Source organism: Ovis canadensis, chromosome 19 (assembly GCF_042477335.2).
Source record: "Ovis canadensis isolate MfBH-ARS-UI-01 breed Bighorn chromosome 19, ARS-UI_OviCan_v2, whole genome shotgun sequence".
In the NCBI taxonomy this organism is placed as follows: Eukaryota; Metazoa; Chordata; class Mammalia; order Artiodactyla; family Bovidae; genus Ovis; species Ovis canadensis.
The window spans coordinates 26151014-26169229 of record NC_091263.1 but is presented as its reverse complement, the minus strand read 5'-3'; the positions used below and the strand labels follow the sequence as shown (position 1 = coordinate 26169229).

The 18216-nt window shown below is 48.5% G+C and overlaps 1 protein-coding gene across 4 annotated transcripts in view; it reads right to left on the bottom strand.

Annotated features, from left to right (window-relative positions):
- DLEC1 (DLEC1 cilia and flagella associated protein) overlaps positions 1–18216 on the bottom strand; it is an 88011-nt gene that overhangs the window by 19355 nt on the left and 50440 nt on the right. For all 4 annotated transcript variants that reach the window (XM_069561469.1, XM_069561470.1, XM_069561471.1 and 1 more), the window contains exons 11-19: positions 16445–16535; positions 15669–15831; positions 14617–14809; positions 13793–13851; positions 13026–13194; positions 12698–12791; positions 12343–12473; positions 12074–12232; positions 9072–9211 (exon numbers count right to left, since the gene is read on the bottom strand). In XM_069561469.1, coding sequence (XP_069417570.1) covers positions 9072–9211; positions 12074–12232; positions 12343–12473; positions 12698–12791; positions 13026–13194; positions 13793–13851; positions 14617–14809; positions 15669–15831; positions 16445–16535 — 1199 coding nt within the window. The remainder of the gene's footprint in view (positions 1–9071; positions 9212–12073; positions 12233–12342; positions 12474–12697; positions 12792–13025; positions 13195–13792; positions 13852–14616; positions 14810–15668; positions 15832–16444; positions 16536–18216) is intronic.

Below are 18216 nucleotides of genomic sequence, written 5' to 3'. Positions count from 1 at the left end.
GGCCACACATGCACAGAAAGGTTCCTTGAAGGTCAAAGAGATGCGTGTAGGCACATGGAAGGATCCTGAGATACAGCAGACGTGACCCAGGCACATCAGCATGATGGGCCCCAGGAAACCCGGAAGAAACGCCCCATAAAAGTAACTCGAGTCATCATGAGGGCACGACTCAGCAACTCGGGACTCTCCCTCTGAGTCTGCCCTTGTATCTATCCACACATACTGTCAGTTCAGTTCAGTCGCTCAGTCGTGTCCGACTCTTTGCAACCCCATGAATCGCAGCATGCCAGGCCTCCCTGTCCATCACCATCTCCTGGAGTTCACTCAGACTCACATCCATCGAGTCAGTGATGACATCCAGCCATCTCATCCTCGGTCATCCCCTTCTTCTCCTGCCCCCTAATCCCTCCCAGCATCAGAGTCTTTTCCAATGAGTCAACTCTTCCGCATGAGGTGGCCAAAGTACTGGAGTTTTCAGCTTTAGCATCATCCCTTCCAAAGAAATCCCAGGGCTGATCTCCATCAGAATGGACTGGTTGGATCTCCTTGCAGTCCAAGGGACTCTCAAGAGTCTTCTCCAACACCACAGTTCAAAAGCATCAATTCTTCGGTGCTCAGCCTTCTTCACAGTCCAGCTCTCACATCCATACATGACCACAGGAAAAACCATAGCCTTGACTAGACGGACCTTAGTCGGCAAAGTAATGTCTCTGCTTTTGAATATGCTATCTGGGTTGGTCATAACTTTTCTTCCAAGGAGTAAGTAAGTACACATACTGTACTTCTACTAAATACTTTACTTGCTTCACTACTTTCCGTCTTTGCGGAAATTCTTTTCCCAAAGATGAAGGACCAGGGCCCTTGTCACTCTAGTGGCTAGGATCTGGGGCTTTCACCAGTGCAACCCGGGCTCAGTCTCCGGCTGGGAAGCCAAGCCCTGTTCCAACTTGTTCCAGACCAAGGTCACCAGTGTTCAATTATACTATCATTAATATTTTTATATAAGAAATTTTCCATCAGAAAAGAAGGAAGGAGGGAGGGAAGAAGTGCATGAGGGAGGGAATATCATTAATAGCCTTCAAAACCTCCAGTGTGTTCCACCTAGAATACTATGGTATTTCATTCATTTAAAAATGCCACCTATTTCTGTTGCTGTTGTTCAGCCACTATGTTGTGTCCAACTCTTTGCAACCCCATGTACTGTAGCACGCCAGGCTCCCCTGTACTTCACTATCTCCTGAAGTTTGCTCAAATTCATGTCCACTGAGTCAATGACGCTATCTAACCATCTCATCCTCTGTCACCCGCTTCTCCTTTTGCCTTCAATCTTTCCCAGCATCAGGGTCTTTTTCAATGAGTCGGCTCATCGCATCAGGCAGCCAAAGTGTTGGAGCTTCAGCATCAATCCTTCCAATGAACACTGAGGGTTGATTCCCTTTAGGATTGACTGGTTTGATATCTCAAGAGTCTTCTCCAGCACCACAATTGGAAAGCAGCGATTCTTCAGCGCTCACCCTTCTTTATAGTTCAACTCTCACATGGGTACACGACTACTGGAAAAACCATAGCTTTGAGTATACGGACGTTTGTTGGCAAAGTGATGTCTCTGCTTTTTCATATGATGTCTAGGTTTCTCATAGTTTTCCTTCCAAGGAGAAAATGTCTTTTAATTTCATGGCTGCAGTCACCATCCACAGTGATTTTGGACACCAAGAAAATAAAATCTGTTACTCATTCCACTATTTTCTCTTCTATTTGCCATGAAGTGGTGAGACTGGATACCATGATCTTAGATTGTGTTGAGTTTCAAGCCAGCGTTTTCACTCTACTCTTTCACGCTCATCAAGAGGCTCTTTAGATCCTCTTCACTTTCTACCATTAGAGGAGTATCATCCATGTATCTGAGGTTGTTGATATTCTGCCTGGAAATCTTGACTCCAGCTTGTGATTCATCCAGCCCAGCATTTCACATGATGTATTCTGCATAGAAGTTAAATAGGCAGGGTGGCAATATACAGCCTTGGCATACTCCTTTCCCAATTTTGAACCACTCTGTTGTTTCAAGTCCAGTTCTAACTGCTGTTCTAACAGCATACAGGTTTCTCAGGAGACAAGTAAGGTGGCATTTCCAAGTAAGGTATTTCCATCTCTAAGAATTTTCCACAGTTTGTTGTGACCCACACAGTCAAAGGCTTTCATATAGTCAGTGAAGCAGAAACAGATGTTTTTCTGGAATTCCCTTGTTTTCTCTATGAGCCAATGAATATTGGCAATTGGATCTCTGGTTCCTCTGACTTTTCTAAATCCAGCTTGAACATGTGGAAGTTCTCAGTTCATGTACTGCTGATGCCTAGCTTGAAGGATTTTGAGCATAACCTTACTAGCATGTGAAATGAGCACACTTGTATGGTAGTCTGAACATTCTTTGGCATTGCCCTTCTTTGGGAATGGAAAGAAAACTGACCTTTTCCAGTCTTGTGGTCACTGAGTTTTCCAAATTTGCTGGCATATTGAGTGCAGCACTTTAACAGCACCATTTTTTTAGGATTTTAAATAGCTCAGCTGGAATTCCATCCCCTCCACTAGCTTTGTCTGTAGTAATGCTTCCTAAGGCCCAATGAACTTCACACTCCAGGAAGTACAGCTCTGGGTGAGTGACTACATCACTGTGGTTATTTGGGTCATTAAGACCTTTTTTATGTAGTTTTTTAGTTGCTCTTATTTATTTTACAATATTGTATAGGTTTTGCCATACATTGACATGAATCTGCCACAGGTGTACACGTGTTCCCCATCCTTAACCCCCCTCCCACCTCCCTCCCCATCCCATCCCTCTGGGTCATCCCAGTGCACCAGCCCTGAGCTCCCGTCTCATGTGTCAAACCTGGTCTGGCGATTCGTTTCTTATATGATATTATACATGTTTCAATGCCATTCTCGCAAATCATCCCACCCTCGCCCTCTACCACAGAGTCCAGAAGACTGTTCTATACATCTGTGTCTCTTGCTGTCTTGCATAAGGGTTATTGTTATATAGTTTTTCTATATATTCTTGCCACCTCTTCTTAATCTCTTCTGCTTCTGTTAGATCCTTACCATTTCTATCTTTATCATGCCCATTCTCGTGTGAAATGTTCCCTTGACCTCTCCGATTTTCTTGACGAGATCTCTAGTCTTTCCCTTCTATTCTATTGTTTACCTCTTTTTTTTTTTGCATTGTTCATTTAAAAAGGACTTCTTATCTCTCCTTGCTATTCTCTAGAACTCTGCATTCAGTTAGATTTATCTTTCCCTTTCTCCCTTGCCTTTTGCTTCTCTTCTTTCCTTATCTATCTGTAAAGCCTCCTCAGACAATCACTTTGCCTTCTTGCTTTTCTTGGGGATGGTTTTGGTCACTGCCTCTTGTATGTACCTTCATCCATAGTTCTTCAGGCACTCTGTCTACGAGATCTAATTCCTTGAATTTATCCATCACCTCCACTGTATAATTGTAAGGGATCTCATTTAGGTCGTACCTGAATGGCCTGGTGGTTTTCCCTACATGCCTCAATTTAAGCCTGAATTTTGCAATGAAGAGTTCATGCTCTGAGCCACATGATCTGAGCCACCTGGATCTGAAGCTCCAGGTCTTCTTCTCACTGACTGTATAGGGCGTCTCCATCTTCGACTGCAAAGAACAAAATCAATCTGATTTTGGTATTGACCATCTGATGGTGTCCACATGTAGAGTCATCTCTTGTGTTGTTGGAAGAGGGTGTTTGCTATGACCAGCATGTTCTCTTGACAAAACTCCGTTAGCCGTTAACCTGCTTCACTTTGTACTCCAAGGCCAAATGTGTCTATTACTCCAGGTATCTTCTCTTGACTTCCTACTTCTGCATTTCAATCCCCTATGATGAAGAGGATATCTTTTTTTTGGTGTTAGTTCTAGGAGGTCTTCATGGAACTGTTCAACTTCAGCTTCTTTGGCATTAGTGGTTGGGGCACAGACTTGGATTACTGTGATACTGAATGATTTGCCTTGGAAAGGAAGCAAGATCATTCTGTCGTTTCTGAGACTGCACCCAAGTACTGAATTTAGGACTCTTGTTGACTATGAGGGCTACTCCACTTCTCCTACGGGATTCTTGCCCACAATAGTAGATAAAGTGCTTATCTGAATTAAATTCACCCATTCCTGCGCATTTTAGTTCACTGATGCCTAAGATATCGATGTTCACTCTTGCCATCTCCTGCTTGACGACATCCAGTTTACCTTGATTTATGGACCTAACATTCCAAGTTCCTATGCAACACTGTTCTCTACAGCATTGGACTTCACTTTTACTACCACACACATTCACAACTGAGCATCGTTTCTGCTTTGGCCCAGCTGCTTCATTCTTTTTGAAGTTATCAGTAATTGCTGTCTGATCTTCCCCAATAGCATACTGGATACCTTCCAACCGCAGGGGCTCATCTTTCAGTGTCATGTCTTTTTGTCTTTTCATCTGCTCATGGGGTTCTTGTGTCTCTAATACTGCAGTGGTTTGCCATTCCCTTCTCCAGGGGGCCACATCTTGTCTTGGGTGGCCCTGCACAGCATGGCTTATAGCTTCACTGAGTTATGCAAGCCCCTTTGGTGTGACAAAGCTGTGATCCATGAAGGGGACCACACATACACTCAACTAACATTCGACAAGAAAGCCAAGAACACCCTAAACAGACATTTCTCCAAGGAAGACAGAGATGGCCAACAGGTACATGAAAAGCTGCTCAATGTTGCTAATTATTAGAGAAATGCTAATCAAAACCACAATGAGGTATTACCTCACATCAGAACGGCTATCATCAAAAAGTCTACAAACAGTAAGTGCTAGGAAGTATGTAGAAAAAAGGGAACCTTCCTACACTGTTGGTGGAAATGTAAATTGCTGCAGCCACAATGGAAAATATTATGAAGGTTCTCTAAAGAATAAAAATAGGGCTACCATATGATTCAGCAATCCCACTCCTGGACACGTATCTTGAGAAAAGTCTTACCAGAAAAGATACACGCACCCCAACATTCACTGCAGCGCTATTTACAATAGGCAAGGTAAATGTCCATCGGCAGATGAATGGATGAAGAAGATGTGCTGTATATATGCAATGGACTATTACTCAGCTGTAAAAGAATTAAAGCCTGCCATCTGCAACAATGTGGACGGACCTAGAGATGATTACACTAAGAGAAGTCAGTCAGAGGAAGACAAATATATGATATCAGTTACATGTAAAATCTAAAAAAAAAAAAAGATACAAATGAACTTATAAAATCAGAAATAGACTTACAGAGATGGGAAACAAATTTATGGTTCCCAAAGATGATAGTGGGGGTGGAGCATGGGGAGGAGGATAAATTCAGTTCAGTTCAGTCGCTCAGTCATGCCCAACTCTTAGTGACCCCATGAACCGCAGCACGCCAGGCCTCCCTGTCCATCACCAACTCCCGGAGTCCACCCAAACCCATGTCCATTGAGTTGGTGATGTCATCCAACCATCTCATCCTCTGTCATCCCCTTCTCCTCCTGCCCCCAATCTTTCCCAGCATCAGGGTCTCTTCCAATGAGTCAGCTCTTTGCATCAGGTGGCCAAAGTATTTGAGTTTCAGCTTCGACATTAGTCCTTCCAATGAACACCCAGGACTGACCTCCTTTAGGATGGACTGGTTGGATCTCCTGCAGTCCAAGGGACTCTCAGAGTCTTCTCCAACACAACAGTTCAAAAGCATCAATTCTTCGGCACTTAGCTTTCTTTATAGTCCAACTCTTACATCCATGCATGACCACGGGAAAAATCATAGCCTTGACTAGACGGACCTTTGTTGGGAAAGTAATGTCTCTGCTTTATAATATGCTGTCTAGGTTGGTCATACACAGTACTATATATTAAACAGGTAAACAGCAAGGATCTAATATATAGCACAAGGAACTATACTCAATATTCTGTAGTAAACTATGATGGAAAAGAATCTGAAAAAGAATATACATATATAAAAGAATACACACACATATGTATATATACAACTGAGTCACTTTGCTATACACTTGAAATCAACACAACAGTGTAAATTAATTTTTTATTTTATTTTATTTTATTTTTTTTTGTTTTTTGTTTTTTATTTTTTAAATTGTAAAATCTTTAATTCTTACATGCATTCCCAAACATGAACCCCCCTCCCACCTCCCTCCCCATAACATCTTTCTGGGTCATCCCCATGCACCAGCCCCAAGCATGCTGCATCCTGCGTCAGACATAGACTGGGGATTCAATTCACATGATAGTATACATGTTAGAATGTCATTCTCCCAAATCATCCCACCCTCTCCCTCTCCCTCTGAGTCCAAAAGTCTGTTATACACATCTGTGTCTCTTTCCCTGTCTTGCATACAGGGTCGTCATTGCCATCTTCCTAAATTCCATATATATGTGTTAGTATACTTCAACACAACAGTGTAAATTAACTATTACTTCAATTTAAAAAAAAACACCTAATGGGGAAAGGACACTGTCTTCAACAAATGGTATTGGGAAAAATGGATAACCACATGTAGAAAAATGAAATTGAACCCTCATCTTATAGCACTCACAAAAACTAACTTGAAATTGATCAAAGATTTAAACATAAGACCTGATCCTTATACTATAAAACACCTAGAAGAAAACACAGGGAAGAAGTTCCTCGACATCTTGAGGAATGTTTTTTTGGGATCTGACACTGAAAGTACCAAAAAACAGTAAGAGCAAAAATGAACAAACAAAAAACAAAAAGAGCAAAAAAACAGTAAGAGCAAAAATGAGCAAACAAAAAACAAGAGCAAAAAACAGTAAGAGCAAAAATGAACAAACAAAAAACAAGAGCAAAAAACAGTAAGAGCAAAAATGAGCAAACAAAAAACAAGAGCAAAAAACAGTAAGAGCAAAAATGAGCAAACAAAAACAAAAAGAGCAAAAAACAGTAAGAGCAAAAGGGAGCAAGGGAGGGGCTTCCCTAGCAGTCCAGCGGTGAAGACTGTGCTTCCACTGCAAGGGGCGCAGGCTCAACCTCTGTTTGGGACCTAAGCTCCTGCACACCACAGGCCATGCTGTGCATCCCACCAAAATAAATAAAACAGATGGCCTATAAAAACAATAGACAGGTGAGACGACATCAAACTAAAAAGCTTCTGCACAACAAAAGAAACAGTGAATGAAATGAAAATGCAACCTACCAAGTGAGAGAAGTATTTGCACACTGTGGAAGACAGAGAATGCAGTCTGCCATTTCAGTAAACAAAGGATGTGGCAACCATCAAGCCAGCAGCCACTGTACCTGTTCCCAACGGTGCGTCCTGAGTGGGATTCAGGATAGAATTCCTGCATTCATTAAGATGCATATCAAAGAAATTATTTCAATAAGCCTAGACCTTTGTGTCTTCCCATTGCCAGGTAGCACAGTGGTAAAGAACTCAAATTTAAAAATGCGCAGAGGAACTAGACATTTTCAGAAAGAAGGCATCCAAATAGCCAACAGGTATATGAAGAGATGCTCAGTATCACTAAGCATCAGGGAAATGCAAATCAGAATCACAATGAGATATGACTTCACACCTGTTAGAACTGCTATCTTTAGTAAGACAAGAGATAACAAATGTTGCTGAGGAAGTGGGGAAAAGGGAACCCTTGTTCACCACTGGTAGGAATGTAAATTGGTTCAGTCACAACAGAAAAGGTATGAAGGATCCTCAAAGCATTAAAAATCAAACTACCATCTGACCCAGCAATTCCACTTTTGACTATATATCCAAAGCGAATGAAAACAGGATATCAAAGAGATATTTGCATCCCCATGTTTACTGCAGCATTATTCGCAATAGCCAAGGTAGAGAAGCACCCTAAGTGTCTGTCAACAGATGACTGGTAAAGATGAAGTGGTTTTTGCATACAATGGAATATTATTCAGCCATGACAAAGAAGGAAATTCTGCCATTTGCAACAACCTGGATGGACCTTGAGGACATTGTGCTAAGTGAGGTCAGTCTGAGAAAGACAAATTCTCTATAATCTCACTTATATCTAGAATCTAAAACAGCCAAAAGAAAGAGAGCAGCACGGTGGTTTCCAGCAGCTGGGGCTGGGCCAGGGTCAATAGGAGAGATGCTGTTTAAGGGTACAAATCTCCAATTAATATGTGAACAAGTCCTGGGGACCTAATGTGAAGTATGGTGATTATGTACAATACTGTATTATATACATCAAACCTGCTGGGAGACTTGGTTATTCTCACCACAAAAAGGAAAATGTAATTACATAAAGTGATGGAAGTGTAAGCTAATACTTCAGTGGCAATCGTGCCGAAACATATAAATGGATCAGGTCAGTATTTTTTTTTTTTCTTTTCTTTTTTTTGGCTGCACTGTGCAGCTTGTGGGATATCTCAGTTCCCCAACCAGGGATGGAACTCATGCCCCAGACAGCGCAAGTGCGGAGTCTTAACCACTGGACCCTCAGGGAAGCCTCAGGTCAGTACATTGTACACCTTAAGCTTACACAATGTAACGAGTCAACTGAATCTCAACAAAAGAAAAAATCTGCCAGTTATTTCGCATCCATTCTCCTGCTGATGAACATTCTTGTTTCCAGCTTTTCCCTATTATTAACAGTCCAGCTATGAGCCTTCCAGGATGAGCACAGGGCTCCCGCTGCACACGTCTAAGTTTCTCTGCAACTATATCCAGGACGAATGCTGGACCAAGAGCACTGTCACCCTTCTACCAGGTAACAAAACGCTGTCCCAAGTGGCTGCATTACTGTACATCCCTTCATACCTTTAGCACACACACACTAGAAGGATACATATACCCCATAATATTACTAGTGAATGATGTCCAGGTAATAAGATTATGGATCATTTTCATTTCCTTTTTTGTAATTTCTGAACTTTATACTATAAATGTCTTATCAATACCTTTAAATTCCAAAACGTCTACAAACACGAAACTACATATGATATAAATAAATATGCCGTGAATATGCAGCGTGTGTTGTACAGGCTCCCTGCATCCCCTTACCTCCAGGCCCCGTCTACCACCTCCAGCTCCAGGACGGTCTGCAGACGCTGGCAGCGCCGGGCCTCCAAGGTGATGCTCACTCTGCACTCCCCCAGCGGCTGTACTTGGCCGCTCGATGGCTCGATGTCGAAGGGAGACACCTGATGCGGAGAAGGGTGAGCAGTGGGGACCCTTGGAACTGCAGAATTGGGGGCTGGCCATGACCAACCAGCGTCACCCTCAAGCTGCGCCCCCAGCCCCCTGAGCGCTTCCAGGGTCGGAAGAAGACAGCAGACAGGGGAGCACAGGTGAGCAAGTGCTCAGAATGAGAAGACGAGGAAAAGTGAGTCTCCAAGGAAAGGAGGTGGAAGGCAGAGGGAGGCGCCTTCGGAGTGGTGGCTCTGAGCGGTCTGCCCGCCCCACTGCGCAGGTGCAGGTCAGGAGCTGCGGCTCCAAGGAAGGAAGGACAAGCCCCCAGACCGCGGCAGGGCCCAAGCTTCCATGTGGCCACAGATGTGTCCTTGCGCTTATAACTGTGTCTTCTCGGGACAGACCCCTCCCTCATATCCTCTGCTTTAGTTCCTCTCTGAAACACCTAGAAAAGAGTAACTGGTGCACGTTTCCTAAGTTGTTTTACAGATGCTTAAACCACCACCAAATGGAAGAAGTTAACTACTTGAAGACCATGAGCGCATAGTCCCTCGATGTACTGGAGCCTGGGAACTGATGACATGAATCGCTGTGACACTACCTTGTCATCAACCAACCAGAGAACTGTGCATGAGCTGACCACAGACTCCACGACCCCCTTTCCTCACCTCGTCTTTAAAAACGTTTGGCTGAAACCCTTCAGGAGTTCCGGGCTTTCTGAGCGTGAGCCTCACGTTCTCCTTGTCTGGCGCCTTACAATAAACGCTACACTTCCCTTCACCACAACCGAGCGTCAGCAGGTCGGCTGTCCTGCACGCGGATGATCCGGACCCAAGTCTGGTCTTGGTGAACTTGGGTGATCCCTTGCCCACATGGTCACCCCCTCACCTAGTCCCCCACTGCAGCGAGTTCACGTTTATCTGACGTGTCTACCTCCTGCCCCGCACCAGGCGCTAAAAGGGAAGCGAGAAGGCTCGGGGACCACAGTGCCCCTGACACTATGCCCCAGGCCCCCTAGATGGGTCACAGTGACTAGCACGGTGTCACTGGGCATTGAAAGATCACAACCAGGAACAACATAACTCCTCTGTAGTCTCTTTCTTCCTTGAGACCAAGACCATGAATGAGTGCAAGGCACCTGCCTGCAGGGTGACCTGGCAGCCCCTGCCCTGAGCCAGCCCACCTCCCGCCCTGGCAGCAGTGCTGTGCTGTCTTGGGCCCTGTGCTTTCTCGCTGCAGAGGTTTCACTGCCCAGGCACTGGCAGGTGGGGAGTAGGGCTGGCCTACACCTCAGGAAAAGGAGCTGTCTCTCCTGAGCACTGGGTCCAAGCAGAGCTGGGGAAGGAAGCACTCCTTTGCGTTCTTTGCTCATTGTTTTTCACATGGAGCCCAAGGCATGTGTGTATGTGGGCGGGGCAGGCTTCGGTCTGGGGGTGGGTTTCTGGATCCTGACTTGGGCACAGCCAACAAACCCCAATTCTCAATATTTGGAGAGCTCACAAGAATACAGTACACAGAACTACAAAGATTGCGACTAGCTTCAATTTGGACATAAATCAATACACTGTGAAAATGATAATTACTTCAATTATAAAATGCAGTTATTCTTCCCAGTGGGAGGAAAAACACAGACTGGGAATCAGGGAAATGGGATCTGATATGATTCTGCCACCTAGAAGTGGTGTGGCCCTGGGGAAGCCCCCAACCCTCTCTGTATCTATCCAATGAGGCGGCTGGCTGAGGTCCATAAGTTTCCAGCTGTGCTCTGGGAAATCCCAGGACTCCCCAGAAGTCCTAGAGTTGGGGGGTAGGATGCGGGGAGAGGCAGGATGCCTGATCAGGGAGCCTCTGGTTCATACTCTGCTCTACATCTTGGGTTTCTGTTGAAGGTTTCATTTGAATAAAAGGTTACTGAGAACACCTGCCCCCCGCTGTGCCAGTTTCAGCCTCTGGTTTCCTGAGCCAGGCGGGGTGACCAGTGAGCCCTGGGGGTATCCAGCATTAACGCCAAGCCTGTGGAGCAGATCCCATGGCAATGGTTTTAGCCACTCGATACAAAACTGTCTTCACAGTTTCAGAGTGCGCAGGGGCGAAGCAAGGCTACCAGGTGAAGAGGAATAGCTTTCAAGGGGAAAGAAAGTGGGCAGCAGGGGAACCTGGGTGAGCTGCAGCTAGAGGGAGGCTCAGACCCTCTTAACCTAGCCAGAGTCTCACACGTGCAGCGACCGCGCCCACGTGTGAAGAGTGGGTGTGGTTAGTCAGTGATTTCCTGGGCCTGCTGGTGGTGTGGCTTGGGCTTGCTCAGGCTTGAATGTGGTATTTAGACATGATGCCCTAATTTAGAAGTTGACAGTAAATACTTAGCCACTTTTAATATTTTCTATTTTTAGAGAAAAAGGAAGCGTGCCATTTTAGTGGCCGTGATTTTCCTTTCGGAGACTTTCTGGTTTGGGTCACACGCTCACCGCCTGGTGGCAGGTCCTCAAAACTGCAAGCATGATCCTTGGGAGGCTTGGACTCCCAGCAGCGTGCCTGCCCTTTCCCTGAGGCCTTGGAAGCTTCCCTCCCAACTCAGCTGCCCACTTTCTTCCTGACTCCGGTTACTCTGACAGAGGGAGAAACCCTTGTCCTAGTTCTGTGTCAGAAGGCAGAGAGACGAACAGGAAAATCCAGTCTCCGGGGTTCCGCTCTGCGGTAGAAAGGATGGGGAGTCGGGGGACACTGCCAGGCAAAGGTCACCAGGCAGGCTTTTCCTCTCCCAGCCTGAGCGCGCCAGCTTCAGAGTCAAGGCGTCACGGCTCACCCATCACACGGGTTAATCTGCGCCTGGGGGCGGGGTGGCACCACAGCACTTACCTCTTCACAGCACTTACCTCTTCTTGCCTTTCTTGCAGGGAGACCTGGCTCTCCTTCATGGCCCATGTGGCCGGGAGCTGGCTGAGGTTCCGGATCTGGATATAGTTGGTGGCCTTCTGTCCCAGGCGCAGCAAACCAAACTGAAGGGCTGAGACATCGATGACCAGGGCCGGCCCCTGAGGCACCCAGAGGGGCCGGTCACTGGGCCACCCGGGTGTGGGCTTGGCGCCCTACCCCGGCGCCCCCGTTTCCAGCCCGCCTAGCCACCTGGCCCCATCACAGGCACCTTAAAGGCCGCCTCAATGTGCAACACCACGGGCGTGGGTGAATCTTTGATTTCACACAGCAGGTTCTGGCTCGTCGGGCCAGGGACACCCCCGGTAAAGTTCAACTCAAAATTTTCGACCTCGCTGGGCTCTGGGAGAAGAAGGGTGAGGTGAGGGGGGAAGACGCGCAGGGGCGGCAGGCTCCCTCTGCGGCTGGCCCAGATGTCGGGCCCCTCCTCATGTCGTGGCCAGGGCTGAGCTGTGGCTGGAGCTGATCACAGGGCCTCAGGCCCAGATCAGATCACTCCTGCCCAGGCTCCTGTGACCACGAGCTGTCGCTCCCCCACCAGCCCTCCCCTGCGGTCCCTGAAGTACCGATGGTCCCCGTGCAGGGCTCCACCTCAATGATGTGACAGTCGCTGATCTTCCCCCACGTGTACCTGATGGCTGACTTGCTGTTGTTCCACATCTGAAAGACACATCCCGACCCCGGCTCCCTGCAAGACTGTACTTGCTAAAGGATTGAGGGGTTTGGGGCTCACAAAAGGTCCTTTCCAAACCCTCCCAGCTAATTCCCGGCCACTAGACACCACCAGCAGGGTTTGTGGGTAACATATCAGGCCAAAGACCTCTGAGCCCAGGAACTTGTGCCGAGTTCAGCACCATCTCAACCAGTCCAGGCTGGGGAGAGACAACCACCTACCTTAAAATTCTTCTTCACGTTTATGCCAATATAGTTCTCCCCAGGGATGATGAGGGCATACGGTTCTAGGAGAACCTGGAAAGGTTCCACTGAGCCCTTCACCTCGATTTCCAGGACGATCACATCATCCATGCAGTACGAGGGGTCCTTGGAGTTTTCCAAGTCCAAACTGAACACAAACCCACCATGAGCTAAGAGTCATCGTGTCCCCTATCTCTGGTCCTGTGAAAGGAAAGCACGCCCTGCCCACAGCTACTGAGCCCCCTGAAATTGGAGGTGTCAGCAATGCCCTGAAACAAGCAAACGCCTGCAGCTGTGCTGGCAGCTCAACTGCAGGCCAGGACCAAGTTCCCTCCTTATGTTTCCAGGGACCACAGTGCCGCCGCACCAGCCTGGAACTCCCCAGCAGCTGACCGGGGACCTCCCCCCCCCCCCCCCCGCCCAGCGACAGCCCGCTTAGGGAAGAGTTGGCAGAGGTGTCACCAACTCCTTCCTCCATTAGCACCACCCCTCAGGGGCCACTGGTAGCAACTGTGAGCACGGGGCACCGTTTCCAGGTTCTAGGGTGCACAATCAGAGAGCTGTTCCCTGCATGCGGAGCCCACTCCAAGCCTGGTGCCAGGGCAAGGTAAGGAGCTCTCACCTGCCAAAGCCTGCTGGGGGCCAGGGGCTCACCCACTCAGTCCTGGTGCCTCCCCCTCCAGCATCCTCCATGGGAGGGCAGGCCTGGTGCCCACCCCTCAGCCAAGGGCCTGGGTCCTGCTCACCTAACAGGCTCTGGGACTTCCTCCAGCACCATCTGGAGCACACTGTGAAAATCCCTTGGCTGCAAGACAAACACAGCACCCTGAAGATGAAAGCCCGCCCCAGGGAAGCGCCGAGTCACAGCAGCAATCCTCCCCGTGGGCCGGCCGCCACAGACACCTTCCTGAGACACAACACTGCTTCCCTGCAGCCTCTCCCCACACTGGGGGAAACGGGGGCTGCCAGAACGTCAGCCTTGACTCAGGGACTGGGGGCCACTGCAGTCTCAAGACTGGCATGCCCACCTCAGCTGGGCCTGGGGGACGGGAAGGCCCTTGGCAGTGCCCTCAATGCGTCTGAAGCATCAAGCCTTCCTGGGACAGACAGTATCAGGAGCTGAATGGCGGGCTGAGAGGCAGACCTGCTGTCTTACCAACAAGGGCCGCTGGGAACCCCCCTCCTGTCCTTACATACAGGGCTTCACTTTGGGAATTGAGGGCTGTGTGAGCCTTGCCCTGGGGGACCCCACCTCACTTTCTGGAAGCTGCTGTGAGCTGGGCAGGAATGCTAACATCTTTGATGGAGTAGAAACATGGAAGACACTAGAGTCGAAGTGAGGCCAGACTTGCTCAGGACAGGGTGGGCGGGGTGGGGCCAGGCAAGACGAGCTGCTTCGTCCTGCACACACCAAGCCTGTCCGCTAGCCCCACTCTTGGCTAGGCGCTGGCCTTGGCAGGACCCTGGGGATCTCCACAGCTGTGGCTTCGACATCACCAGAGATCAGGGACGGAGGGTGAAACCTGCATGACCCAATTGTGTGCAGCCACCAGGATGGCCCCATTTGAACCTCTTGAGGGGAGAAGCTCAGGATGAACTCGTGGTCCGCGTGGGGGCTGAGGACGCCCATCTTGGGGGTGATGCAGAAGGCCGTCTCCCTGTCTGGGTGGTACTTGATGCTGTCTGTGCTGTAGGTTTCTCCGGGCATCAGGGACCGCAGGTTGGGCTTCATGATCTGCCAGTGGAAGGCCAGCTCCACGTGCCTGCGGGGGCGACCCTGACAGTAGGCAGCGGGGCCAAGGCCGTGGCCCAACTCTGCCAACCAGCCCTCCCACCCCTGCTGCTGATGGCAGGTGTGGGTGGGGCGGGAGATGGCAGGCGAGAACTGCTCCTTGTGCCAGGTAACAGAGCCTGTGTAAGGCCAGGGTCATGGGGACAGTAAGCCAGGAGGCACCCTGCGGTCGGCCCTGGCATAATGGCGAGGTCGAGAGGGTGCTCAGAGAATAAATGGCAGTGACAGCTGAGCCCACAGACCTTCAGCTGTCTGACCCTGGGACGTGAGAGAGCTCCCCTCATGGGCCGGGCAGGAATTCTCTGGAAAACTGTTCCTGGTTAAGGATAGACTAGAGGGGCTTCCCAGGTGACGCTAGTGGTAAAGGACCTGCCTGCCCATGCAGGAGACATAAGAGACCTGGGCTCGACCACCCACCCCAGTATTCTTGCCTGGAGAGTCCCACGGACACAGCAGCCTGGTAGGCTACAGTCCCTAGGGCTGCAAAGAGTCGGACATGACTGAAGTGACTTAACACGCAGAGGATCGAGAGCAACACTGCTCAGTGCGACCCCCTGCACTGCTGGAGAGCTTACAGATCTGCTCTCTCCAATACGACAGCCGCTAGCTACCCAGGCACTGAGCGCTTCAAATGTGGCTGGCGCCACTGACGAAGCGAGCGTTTCATTTTATTTTAGTTCATTTCCATTTAAATGGTCATGTGTGGCTAGCAAGTACCATGATGCACAGTGCTCATCCGCATCCTCCCATCCTGTGCTCAGATTCAGGATGTCAGGCCAGGTGAGGAGGGAGCGGGGTGTGTCCTGGGGTCCCGCACAGGCGTCACTCACGTGGCATTTCTAATCATCAGCAGTTTGCTGGCGGTGGACTGAAGGTTTTCAGGTTCAAAGCGTATGAAGTACTGGGCTGTTAAGTCTGTGAGCTCTCCAGGCTCCGGCTGACTTTTCTCACCAGAAATATAGATCAGATCCAAAGCAACCAGCTGCCCAACTCCTGACAAGGTTAGGGGAGCAACGTTTCACGAGGGCTGAAGTCAGGACTCTGGCTGAAGGCTGTCACATGACCGAGGTCACCATCCACATGCAACTAACTGGCCACGATCGTGACCCCAGGAAGTGCACACACACGGAGCCAACAGCATACAGACTCACATTGTCACGTTGTCACAGACCAACAGGAAGTGATTCTGCTAACCTAGCACGTGATGGGCACTCAATTAATGCCTGCTGGGTGAACTGGGTGGATGGTAGACAGACAGGTGCCGGGAAGGAATGGGGCGCCCGAGGAAACGCAGGAGGATGCCCCTTCTAACAGCAGAAACCTAGGGGCGCCCTGGCTGTTTCCGTGTGAGTCACCAGCAGGTCCCCAAGGTCTAGGTGAGTTTCAAAGTGACGTGACGAAAGATTGTCCTCCAGGTTTCCATCACTAGAGGGCCGCTTGGGACAGGCCTGTGGGCCACACTGCCGTGGGTCTCTAAAGTCTGGCCAGAGCAAGAGGCCCCAAACCGGAGCCCAGTGCCCGGAGGCTGCAGCATTCCGAGTGCACCACCGCTCCCCTCCCCACAGCCACGGACCAGAGCCCCGCCCCGGGAGCGCACCACGCCCACCTGTGGTCACCAGCTCCTTTATCTGGCAGTTGTCACACACGATGACGAAGGTCTGCTCTGCCTTTCCCAGGCTGGTTGGGAGGAACAGGACCTGGGGAGGAAAGGATTGTCCTGCAGCCTCCCGTGAAGGGGCTTCTTCCCCATCACCTCCTCCCCTCGGCCACACCCTCTGCCTCGGGCCTCCCCTCCTGGCCGTCTCCCTGGGGTCCAGCCCAGGCTCTGGGATAAGAAGAGAGAATTCACAGAGATGGAAATAAAAGTGGCTCTTAAACAACATGTTTAACCTCATTCATGATCAAAAATGGAAATGCAAACCAGCCAGAAAAAGTTTCACGCCTCCTACTGGCAAAGAGCAGAAAGTTAGCGATCTTGAACGCAGTGACAGATGTCTTAATTTTCTTCAAACTGCTCTAAAGGGGCGGGGTAGGGTTTGGTGGGAAGAGACGGAGGAATATAAAGGCAATGAGGTTGGCCAAGAGTTGAGAAAAGTTGAAGCTGGGTAATGAGTACCTGGGTGACCCCTAAACTCTTCTGTTTTTTTAATATGGGTTTTTTTTTGGAGGGGGGGCTTGGCCAGTTGGACTTCTGTCCTTTTAAGTATAGCTGACTTACAATGTTAGGTTAGTTTCAAGTGTACGGCAAGGTAATTCTGTTATACATGTGTGTGTGTATAACATACATACATATACACACACATATATACGTATATATCTATTCATTTTCAGATTATTAGTATTATGATGATTATTATTTTGACTGAGCCACAAAGCTGGCGGAACCTTAAGTTTCCCGACCAGGGATCAAAGCCATGCTCCCTGCAAGGTAAGCACAGCCTCCTAACTACTGGACCACCAAGGAATTCCCTGTATATGTTTTAAAACGTCCATGACAGATTTTTTTAAAAGTTTGATAACACATTGTGTTGGCAAAGATATGAGAAAACAGGCACCTTCATATACTATTGTTGGAAGCATAAAATAATCTAATCCAAATGGTGGGGATTTTGGCAACATGTACCATAATTAGAAGGGCAGAGGCCCTAAGTCAGCAAATGCACAACAAGGACTGTATCCTGCAGGTAGGACAGAGTGATGTATGTATAAGCTATTCCCTGAGATGGCCAGAGATCAGAAATAATCTTCATACCCATCAGCAGGAGATGGCTGACCTAACTACAATTCATACATACAGTGGAGTACTATGCAGCTAGAAAAAATGAGGTGTGGGAAGTACCTGGTGCGGAACAGAGTACAGAGTGGGCAATGAATTGTGTGAAGAAGAAATGGAAACATAGGAAAGAAACTACCACGTGTTTATGTAGTCATCACATACACTTGCAAGGGCACCCAGACCTGGTAAGGTTGTGGCCTCAGGGTGGCCAAGGAAGTGGGGGGGAGAGGGAACATTTCACCATGCATCTATTTGCATATTTTGAATTTTTAATCATGTGAATCTATTTATTTGGAAGTATGAATAAGTTTTCTAACAAACAACATCCCAATCAGTAAACAAAATTTATAGAAACCACCAAGGCTTGGACCTGGGAGTGGACACCTGGGTCATGAAAACACAAAGGTGGGAATTCCCTGGCAGTACAGTGGTTAGGACTCAGCACTGACTGCCAAGGGCCTGGGTTCAATCCCTGGTTGGGGAACTAAGATCTCAGAAGCCATGCAGCACAGCCCAACAAGACAAAACAAAACAAAGAACCCCACAGAGGCAAAGGAAATCAAGGAAGCAAATGAGGGAGCAGCAACCGATCGTAACGAGGT